The sequence below is a fragment of the Pagrus major genome, chromosome 5 (assembly GCF_040436345.1).
Source record: "Pagrus major chromosome 5, Pma_NU_1.0".
Classification (NCBI taxonomy): domain Eukaryota; kingdom Metazoa; phylum Chordata; class Actinopteri; order Spariformes; family Sparidae; genus Pagrus; species Pagrus major.
Window position 1 is genome coordinate 41,526,389 of NC_133219.1, and position 11,085 is coordinate 41,537,473.

At 44.8% G+C, this 11,085-nt stretch overlaps 2 protein-coding genes across 4 annotated transcripts in view; one reads left to right on the forward strand and one right to left on the reverse strand.

Moving 5' to 3' along the window:
• The window catches only part of LOC140996419 (WD repeat-containing protein 5-like), a 7,390-nt gene extending 5,519 nt beyond the window's left edge, over positions 1-1,871 (forward strand). For 2 of the 3 annotated variants that reach the window (XM_073466825.1, XM_073466824.1), the window contains 2 exons: positions 547-634; positions 785-1,871. In XM_073466825.1, the coding sequence (XP_073322926.1) occupies positions 547-634; positions 785-885 (189 nt within the window). In that variant the 3' untranslated portion in view covers positions 886-1,871. The remainder of the gene's footprint in view (positions 1-546; positions 635-784) is intronic. The other variant, XR_012178803.1, reaches the window with a different exon arrangement.
• Positions 1,872-4,629: 2,758 nt separating this feature from the next.
• Positions 4,630-7,371, reverse strand: LOC140996428 (inactive phospholipid phosphatase 7-like). Its single transcript, XM_073466836.1, has 4 exons — positions 7,181-7,371; positions 6,124-6,446; positions 5,549-5,730; positions 4,630-4,836 (listed from the first exon to the last, which is right to left on the reverse strand). Exons 1-4 carry the CDS (start codon positions 7,369-7,371, stop codon positions 4,630-4,632), a joined length of 903 nt encoding a protein of 300 aa, XP_073322937.1.
• Positions 7,372-11,085: the final 3,714 nt, after the last annotated feature.

Consider the following 11,085-nt stretch of genomic DNA (forward strand, 5'->3'; position numbering starts at 1 on the left):
GAAGACACCTGTACACACCTGTACACACCTGAACACACCTGAACACACCTGTACACACCTGAACACACCTGAACACACCTGAACACACCCGAACACATCAGAAGACACCTGTACACACCTGTACACACCTGAACACATCAGAAGACACCTGTACACACCTGAACACATCAGAAGACACCTGTACACACCTGTACACACCTGAACACACCTGAACACACCTGTACACACCTGAACACACCTGTACACACCTGTACACACCCGAACACACCCGAACACACCTGAACATACCTGTACACACCTGAACACATCAGAAGACACCTGTACACACCTGAACACACCCGAACACACCCGAACACACCCGAACACACCTGAACATACCTGTACACACCTGTACACACCCGAACACACCTGTACACACCTGTACACACCCGAACACACCTGAACATACCTGTACACACCTGAACACACCCGAACACACCCGAACATACCTGTACACACCTGTACACACCTGTGTCTCTGATCTAACCTTTGACCTGTGTGTTGCAGTGGATCGTGTCGGGCTCTGAGGACAGCATGGTTTACATCTGGAACCTTCAGACCAAAGAGATTGTTCAGAAGCTACAGGGACACACAGGTACGACCTTTGACCTCAGCACCACTGTTAGAGTCTCTAGATTTGTCTCTTGGTTCCTTTTTGTCCTCGTCTTCCTTCATCAGACAGGAAGTACAACAACAAGCTGTTTCTTACGTGTGTGTGTGTGTGTGTGTGTGTGTGTGTGTGTAGACGTGGTGATCTCGACCGCCTGTCATCCAACAGAAAACATCGTCGCCTCGGCTGCTCTGGAAAACGACAAAACCATCAAACTGTGGAAGAGCGACTGTTAGACTGAAGGAGGCGCTAATGCTAATGCTAACACCCAGAACTGTCAATAGACACACACACACACACACACACACACACACACACACACACACACACACCAGACCAGGTCCTGCTGAGTCTGGTGTGACGAAAATCACTCGATTTCTGAGTGAGGTTTGGTTGGAGAGCATTTAAAGGACGAGTTCACTGTTTTGTCAGCTCTTTAAGTTCAGACGATCCTAAACGAGACTTCCTGTCACATTTGACTGACAACAGGAAGTTTTGTGATCCGTGGAGGACGACTTGTTTCTCTGTAACTAAAACTACAGGAAGTTCTGAGTTTCTCTTTTAATGTCGGGTTGATTTATTTATTCATTGGTTGTAAAAATACTGAAGTCATATTTTAATGAAGACGAATACCTTTAATTTAAACGGTCCATGAGCTCATTGTTAACCTCCAGGCTGAGGTGGAGGTCCAGGTGGAGGTCCAGGTGGAGGTCCAGGTGGAGGTCCAGGTGGAGGTCCATGAACGCACCACACGTCTGCGCCCTGACAGGAAGTTTAACTTTGTGTCTTTTTCCTCAAGACAAAGTCAAAATAAATCAAACGTGAAGGAAGAAATCACAAACACAAACTGATGATGTCACTATGACATCATTTTCTCCTCCAGAGACAGCAGAACCAGAATCAGAACCTGGACTTCATGTAGAAACAGTGAACTTGTCCTTTAATTAAAATGAGTGTTATTATTTCTCTGTGAAGTTTTGAAGAAATGAGCTCAAATTTGTGTTGCTAAGCAACAGTTTGAGTGACAGTTTAATTGTTAAAAACGATGAAGCTGGGACACGCCCACTGTGTGTGTGTGTGTGTGTGTGTGTGTGTGTGTGTGGGTGGCTCTGCTGCGTTCACTGACTCACAAACAGTAACTCTTCATCATCTTCATCATCAGCTGACGGAGATTTTCTTAATTTCTGTTTTCAATTATTGTAAATAAAGATTTTTGACTGAACTCTGTGTGTGTGTGTGTGTGTGTGTTACTGTGTGTGTGTGTGTGTGTGTTACTGTGTGTGTGTGTGTGTGTTACTGTGTGTGTGTGTGTGTTACTGTGTGTGTGTGTGTGTGTGTGTTACTGTGTGTGTGTGTGTGTTACTGTGTGTGTGTGTGTGTTACTGTGTGTGTGTGTGTGTGTTACTGTGTGTGTGTGTGTGTGTTACTGTGTGTTACTGTGTGTGTGTGTGTGTGTTACTGTGTGTTACTGTGTGTGTGTGTGTGTGTGTTACTGTGTGTGTGTGTGTGTGTGTGTTACTGTGTGTGTGTGTGTGTTACTGTGTATGTTACTGTGTGTGTGTGTGTGTTACTGTGTGTGTGTGTGTTACTGTGTATGTTACTGTGTGTGTGTGTGTGTTACTGTGTGTGTGTGTGTGTGTTACTGTGTGTGTGTGTGTGTTAGTGTGTGTGTTACTGTGTGTGTGTGTGTGTGTGTTACTGTGTGTGTGTGTGTGTTACTGTGTGTGTTACTGTGTGTGTGTGTGTGTTACTGTGTGTGTGTTACTGTGTGTGTGTGTGTTACTGTGTGTGTGTGTGTGTTACTGTGTATGTTACTGTGTGTGTGTGTGTGTGTTACTGTGTGTGTGTGTGTGTTAGTGTGTGTGTTACTGTGTGTGTGTGTGTGTTAGTGTGTGTGTGTGTGTGAGTGACTGTGTGTGTTTGTGTGTTACTGTGTGTGTGTGTGTTACTGTGTGTGTGTGTGTTACTGTGTGTGTGTGTGTGTTACTGTGTGTGTGTGTGTTACTGTGTGTGTGTGTGTGTGTGTTACTGTGTGTGTGTGTGTGTTACTGTGTGTGTGTGTTACTGTGCGTGTGTTACTGTGTGTGTGTGTGTTACTGTGTGTGTGTGTGTGTTACTGTGTATGTTACTGTGTGTGTGTGTGTGTGTTACTGTGTGTGTGTGTGTGTTACTGTGTGTGTGTGTGTGTTAGTGTGTGTGTTACTGTGTGTGTGTGTGTGTGTGTTACTGTCTGTGTGTGTGTGTTACTGTGTGTGTGTTTGTGTGTTACTGTGTGTGTGTGTGTTACTGTCTGTGTGTGTGTGTTACTGTGTGTGTGTGTGTGTTACTGTGTGTGTGTGTGTGTTACTGTGTGTGTGTGTGTGTTACTGTGTGTGTCTGTGTGTTACTGTGTGTGTTACTGTGTGTGTGTGTGTGTCTGTGTGTGTCTGTGTTACTGTGTGTGTGTGTTACTGTGTGTGCGTGTGTTACTGTGTGTGTGTGTTACTCGGCGTGTGTTACTGTGTGTGTGTTACTGTGTGTGTGTGTGTGTGTGTTACTGTGTGTGTTACTGTGTGTGTGTGTGTGTGTTACTGTGTGTGTGTGTGTTACTGTGTGTGTGTGTGTTACTGTGCGTGTGTTACTGTGTGTGTTACTGTGTGTGTGTGTGTGTGTTACTGTGTGTGTGTGTGTTACTGTGTGTGTGTGTTACTGTGTGTGTGTGTTACTGTGTGTGTGTTACTGTGTGTGTGTGTGTGTGTGTGTGTGTGTGTGTGTGTGTGTTACTGTGTGTGTGTGTGTTACTGTCTGTGTGTGGTGTCTGTTCATTTCCTACAGTTTGTGTGGACTCATGTCGCTGCAGCGTCCGTCACGCCTGTCACATAATCCAGTTTACATTAATCCAGTTCACATTAATCCAGTTCACATTAATCCAGTTTACATTAATCCAGTTCACATTAATCCAGTTCACATTAATTCGTCCTTATTTTCTGCTGACTAAACTTTGCGTGATAAAAAGAAGAAGAAGAAGAATTTGGTGAGATCATCTGTTTTTATTCAGCAGATCTGGAGTCAGAAAACAGTTTAGCTCAGAAACGTCCTCACTGGCCCCTCAGGGCTTCCGTAGACTGATGATGTCATCAAACAAACTGAAGTATAGAAAAACATAAAATCAAACCTGAGTTTTTCTTCATTCGTCTGTTTTTACAAGTTATTTTAATTTAATCTACACAAAATCTGTGACACACACATACACACACACATACACACACACAGACACACATACACACACACAGACACACATACACACACACAGACACACATACACACACATACACACACACAGACACACATACACACACACAGACACACACACACTGACATCACACACACAGACACACACACAGACACACATACACACACAGACACACACTGACATCACACACACTGACACACACTGACATCACACACACACAGACACACACTGACATCACACACACACACACACACACACAGACACACACTGACATCACACACACAGACACACACTGACATCACACACACACACACAGACACACACTGACACACACTGACATCACACACACACACACAGACACACACACACTGACACACACTGACATCACACACACACAGACACACACTGACATCACACACACACAGACACACAGCTGGTTGTAAACATTAAAGCAGCATCAAACTGTGAGCAGCTAATGCTAATGCTAATGCTAATGCTAATGCTAGCGCTGTGAAGTTAAGACTTAAACAGGGAGGCTTCAGTCAGTCTTTATTTCTCTTCTGGACCAACAGAATCCAGCAGGACCGGGTCCAAACTGGTCCAAACGAGGCATGTCCAGACAGACCAGTCCAGACCAGAACTACATTATTTTGTCATTTAATCCAAACCAGTTTAAAACCTGTGTCCAGAGTGTGGAGTCCAGACAGACCAGTCCGGACCGGTCCGAACCAGTTCAGACCAGTCCAGTCTACACCAGTGGAGTCCAGCGCAGGGTGCCGATGGAGATGAGGGTCTGGCAGGTGGACGAGTCGAGCCAGACAGACTCGACCAGACTAAAGTGCAGGAAGCCGAGAGCGAAGCCACAGCCGACATCCGACAGGTGGTGTTTACCCAGCAGCACCCGGGACACGCCCACCAGGAAGGCCCACAGGTAGAGCAGGATCCTCAGGGGCACCTGGAGGAAAGGCACACATTACTGGTCGAGTTAGGGTGGTCCTGATCCTTGGTACTGGTTTACCTGATCCAGACTGGTGAAGATGGTTTAGTTTAGGGTTTGATGAGCTGCTGCTCTCCGATCGACCGCAGAGACAAATGAAAGTCTTTTATTTTGAAATAATCAGTGGCTCAGTTTAAATCAGCTCTCATCTGATTGGATGACACAGTCACAGTCTTATTCTGAAGCTATAAAAACTGATTCTTCTAAAACTGTAGTGTGATAAAAAAAAACAGTGCAGGTGCAGTTTGACTGTGAGCAGAGAACTGAGTGATGTCACACACACCTGTTCATCTGATCCAACAGCATCACCAGACTCCCTTAACAAATGTGTCAGTTTAGTGAGTTGTTGAGTTGGAGACACTTTATAAACTGTGTGAAACTCTGTCTCTGACTGATTCTGACTTATTTGTTCCTTCTGGTAAATTCAGCAAATGTTCTACATGAACTTCTTTCTGTCTTTGAGTAGAAACATGGAGTCTGTTTGTCAGTGATGGACGGGTTTGTTTCATACAGAGCAGGAAGTGACATCACATCAGACGCAGGTTAATGTAGCTGTGAACTGTGTTGATGTTTCAGGCAGCAGATCAAACACAGAACATGAACAACGTTAATAACAATAGATAATAATAATGGTGGTGATGATGATGATGATGATGATGAAGCCACTGACCGCCAGCACCAGGTGGGTCAGCAGGAACTTGGACACCATGATGGCTCGGCTGGCGTGAGCTGCTGGGAAAGAGTAAACATCCATGGCAACGTAGTCCAAAAACCCCGGAGGGAAATCCCATGGTCCTTTGCGTTTGACCAACTTCTGCATCCCAGCAACCGTCATCAGGTCCAAGATCAGAGCTGAGGAGAGACAGACAGGTAGGGTGTCAGACAGGAGAGAGACAGACAGGCAGGGTGTCAGACAGGTAGGGTGACAGACAGCAGAGAGACAGACAGGTAGGGTGTCAGACAGGAGAGAGACAGACAGGCAGGGTGTCAGACAGGAAAGAACCAGACAGGTAGGGTGTCAGACAGGAGAGAGACAGACAGGCAGGGTGTCAGACAGGTAGGGTGACAGACAGGAGAGAGACAGACAGGCAGGGTGTCAGACAGGTAGGGTGACAGACAGCAGAGAGACAGACAGGTAGGGTGTCAGACAGGAAAGAACCAGACAGGTAGGGTGTCAGACAGGTGAGAGACAGACAGGATTAAGATGGCGTCCTGACTTCTGACGGCTGGTCTTCAGTGTCTCACCCAGCAGCAGGTTGACGAGGACTTCCTGTCCGGCCAGTGTGTTGCTCCTCCACAGACAGATCAGAGTCCCACACAGCCAGGTGAGGGCGTGGCCACTGAGCGCCAGCAGGGTCACCATGGAGCGCAGCGGGGCGCCGGAGCCGTGGGTCCCTGCACACACCCCCAGACGCTTGGACAAGCTGATGTCGATGGCGAGCAGAGAGTTGATGGCGATGCCTCGAAACGATGGATTCAGCTGCATACAGTCCTGCTCCGGCCAACGAGACGCATCCTTCTGACACCCATCAGCTGCTGAGGGCCCCTCTGAGGAGTCCCTGGACCCCCTGAGGACACAGAGACCAGGACAGACTGACACCAGGACGGACTGAGACCAGGATAGACTGAGACCAGGATAGACTGAGACCAGGACAGACTGACACCAGGATAGACTGAGACCAGGATAGACTGAGACCAGGACAGACTGACACCAGGACGGACTGAGACCAGGACGGACTGAGACCAGGACAGACTGAGACCAGGATAGTCTGAGACCAGGATAGACTGAGACCAGGACGGACTGAGACCAGGATGGACTGAGACCAGGACAGTCTGAGACTAGGACGGACTGAGACCAGGACAGTCTGAGACCAGGACGGACTGAGACCACCTGTGATGAGATGTCACTTCCTGCTCTACATGAAACAAACCCGTCCATCACTGAGACAAACAGACTCCATGTTTCTGCTCAAAGACAGAAAGAAGTTCATGTAGAACATTTGCTGAATTTACAAGAAGGAACAAATAAGTCAGAATCAGTCAGAGACAGAGTTTCACACAGTTTATAAAGTGTCTCCAACTCAACAACTCACTAAACTGACACATTTGTTAAGGGAGTCTGGTGATGCTGTGGTGACTGGTGTCTCTGCATTAGGTTCTGGTTCTGAATCCTGACATGGAGTACACAGGTTCATCTCTAAACTTAAGTCTACAGTCTGAGCACTTAAAGCTGAGCGCTCTGGGTCCTGGTCCTGGTTCAGGACCAGCTGTGATGTCAGTGGGCGGAGCCTCTGAGTCTTACCTCACTGCTGAGTCGTCCTGCTGACTTGGCTGTCTGACCGAGGCTCTCCTCGGACCGCTGCCCCCCCTCCCCTCCCTCCCCTCCCCAACCCCCTGGTCCCTGCGGGGGGGCTGGTTCAGGGACTGAAACTCGGGCCGGTTCAGGACGTCGTTCCGGTCTCTGGCCCGGCTCCGGGCCCGGCTGCCGGGCATGGTGGTGGCAGTGGACAGGTGGTGGTGTGGTGGCGTGCTGCAGGACTGAGACGGATCAGGTCTGAGACTCTGAGAGACTCTGCTATAAATAGACGAGCTGGCCTTCTTCTACTGTCAGCTGTTCAGAGAGAGGCTGGAAAAACACTGAACACACACACTCACACACACACACACACACACACACACACACACTCACACACACACACACACACACACTCTCACACACACTCACACACACACACACACACACTCACACACACTCACACACACACACACACACACACACACACTCACACACACACTCACACACACACACACTCACACACACTCACACACACACACACACACACACTCACACACACACACACACTCACACACACACACACACACACACTCACACACACACTCACACACACACACACTCACACACACACAGTATAAAACAGGCCAACACTCGTCACGCTAGCAGTCAGATTAAAGGAGCAGTTCACCAGTAAAAACCAACAGTCCAACTGGAGTCAAAGTAAAGACGTGGTGTTAAAGTGAAAGTTACTCATATGAAGAGTACTTGAGTAAAAGTCTTACTTTTTATTTAGTATTTTCAGAAATGAACAAGTTGACAACAGACTGTCAAGACAATAAAACAAAAACAAAAACATGGGGGCACCTCAGTTGAAAGACCTATATATAATGTCCAGTGACTTTACTTGATTAGTGTGTAGTGTCCTCAATTGTTTTGATAAAAGCAGTCCATTTCTCCCATTTCCTGGAGAAGGTTGCTCCTCTAGATCGGAGAGAGAAAGTCATCTTTTCCATTAAACACATTTCCTTCACTTTGTCCATCCATTGGTTAATGCTTGGAGGTTCTGTTTTATACCAGCATTTTGTTATAACTTTTTTACAAGCCATCAACAGTATTTTACACAGATACCAGTCATTTTTAAGAACCACATTTTCATTTAGGACACAGAAATAGAGGACCGTCACATTGTTAGGGATTGTGTATCCCAGGATCTTTGTCACAGTAGTACATACATGATCCCAGAAGGTTTGAATTTTTGGGCATAGCCAAAATATATGGGAATGATCAGCGTTCATGTTTCCGCACTGCCTCCAGCACTGTTCTTGTGATTGAGAGAATTTGCTTTTTATAAGAGGTGTAATGAAAAAACGAATCAGGTTCTTCCAGCCAAATATTCTCCACTTCTTTGAACTTGTAGATGAATGCTGTGCACTCCACATAGAACGCCATTCCTCCTCTGATATTTCTATATTTAGTTCTTTCTCCCATTTTGCTTTAATGTATCCTGTGTTGATCCCATTCTGTTTCTGAAGGCCTTGATATATTTTAGATATTATTTTTTTATTCTTCTTTTTATAGGCTTCAGTTAGAGTATCTATCACTGTATTGCCCTCTCTGGACAATGTTGGTTTGATTCTTTTATCGAAAAAATCTCTAATTTGCAGGTAACGAAAAAAATCTTTGTTTTCCAGCCCAAATTCTTTTTGTAACTCACTGAAACTTTTTAAGAGCCCTCTATGAGTTATTGTGCATACTGCTGTGATGCCTCTGTCCCACCATCGCCTGAATCCAGCATCACTGATTCCTGGTTCGAATCTGGGATCTAGAGCAGGCCAAATTAATAATTTGATGTCTCCCTCCATATTGTATTCTTTTACCATCATGTTCCATATTGTCAATGTTTGTTTAATAATTTCATTTTTGCTTTGTCGAGCCAATTTGTTTCCCATGTCCCCTAATATTGCCTGAATCTGGAAACCTTCCATCTGGGCCTCTATGTCTTTCCATCTTGCCTGATATAGAGGGCAGCATGTAGAAACCAGGAACTTTACTTGAGCTGCGTAAAAGTATTGTTTCAGATTAGGCAAGGACAGCCCCCCCTCTTCTTTTGGTAATTGAAGTGTCTTATACCTGACCCTCGGTCTCTTACCGGCCCAGATAAATCTAGAAATAAGTGTATCCCACTGTCTGAATTGTGATTCTGGAATCATCTGTGGGATGGATTGGAAAAGATATAACAGTCTCGGTACCACATTTATTTTTATTACCTCGATTCGTGTCTCAAAGTCCATGTTAAAAGCAGACCACCGCCCGATATCTGTCTTGATATTATTGTTAATGTTTTTATAATTAATTTCAAATGTTTTAATGTGGTCTCTAGCCAATACCACACCCAGGTATTTAATTACTTTCGAATTCCATTTTATTTTATATTTTTCTCTAATTTCTCGGCCTGGGGAATAATTTAGTGTAAGAATTTGTGTTTTTGTTATGTTTAATTTATAGCCAGAGTATTTGCCGTAATCTTCTAATATCGACATCAAATTAGGAAATGTTCTATCTGGGTCTTGAAGAGCCACAATAACATCATCAGCAAAGAGCCCTATCCGATGCTCCTGCTGTCCTATATGGATTCCTTTTAGGTTGTTACTTTGTCTGATCAATTGTGCCAGCGGCTCAATAAATATAGCAAACAAGGTAGGGCTAAAACAACATCCTTGGCGAGTTCCTCGCTGTAAAATAAATCTGTCAGTTAGGTGTCCATTAATTTTTATCCTCGCTGTTGGTTCTTGGTAGAGGCCTTGGATACATTGTATAATTTGTTCATGAATCCCTAGTCTTCCCAAAACTTGATACAGAAACCTCCAATTGACACAGTCAAAGGCCTTTTCTGCGTCGAGGCTCACTAGTACTGCTCTCAGGCCTTGTCTTTGGATCTGATCTATCATGTGCAGAATACGTCTGATGTTATCCTGAGTCTGCCTACCTGTAATAAAACCTGACTGATCTTCGTCTATCAAGTCAGACATAAAATTTTCAAATCTTTTGGAAATTATTGAAGTAAAAATTTTATAATCCACATTTAGGATTGAAATAGGTCTATAGGATTCGCAAAGTTCTTTATTTTTACCTTGCTTTGGAATAACTGAGATTATGGCCTCTTTCCAAGAGGGAGGCAGTTTGCCCTCTGTCAGTGTCTGGTTGAAGGAATTCAGAAGTAGCGGGGATAATTCCTCCCTAAATGTTTTATACCACTCGCTGGGGAATCCGTCACTACCTGGCGTTTTGTTTGATTTTAATCTACTAATTGCGGCATCTAGTTCTTTTTTTGTGATGCTGGAAATTAATTTTTTATTTTGCTCTTTTCCAATAGCAGGCAAGTCCAAGGAATCAAGGAATTCTTTCATTTCACACTCTCTTTTTGCTGTGGGTTGGGTGTATAGGTTTTCATAGTAATCTTTAAAAACACTTTCTATTTCTTCAGGCTCAAACAGCAATTGTTTCGTAACAGGGTCTCTAATCTTATGTATTGTGTGAGAAGCTTGCTGGACCTTAAGTCTTCTTGCCAGATATTTAGTTGCCTTAGATCCAGATTCATAATAGGTCTGTTTAATGAATCTTAGTTTTTTCTCGACCTCTTGACTTAGGATGTCATCTATCTGCCGTCTCACATTGATTATTTGTTGTAAAGCCGGATCGTCTTTTTTATTTTTATGTTGCTGTTCCAGTATTATTAATTGTTTAACCAATTTCTTATAGTCTTCCTCTCTAGTCTTTTTTTGGTAAGCTGCCCTCGCTATTAACCTCCCTCTCATTACAGCTTTTACCGTATCCCAAAGTATGGTAGGATCCACAGGGCTGTCTAGGTTGTCCTCAATGCAGCATTTAATTTCTTTCTTAACCTCCTCCTG

What these genes read in the sequence shown, in the direction of transcription:
- LOC140996428 (XM_073466836.1), bottom strand. Translation starts at nt 7,371, where the DNA reads ATGCCCGGCAGCCGGGCCCGGAGCCGGGCCAGAGACCGGAACGACGTC. An exon ending in CAGGACGACTCAGCAGTGAG is followed by an intron (nt 6,447 to 7,180) that starts GTAAGACTCAGA and finishes CTGTGTCCTCAG; the next exon opens with GGGGTCCAGGGACTCCTCAG. An exon ending in TGACCCACCTGGTGCTGGCG is followed by an intron (nt 4,837 to 5,548) that starts GTCAGTGGCTTC and finishes CCTTTCCTCCAG; the next exon opens with GTGCCCCTGAGGATCCTGCT.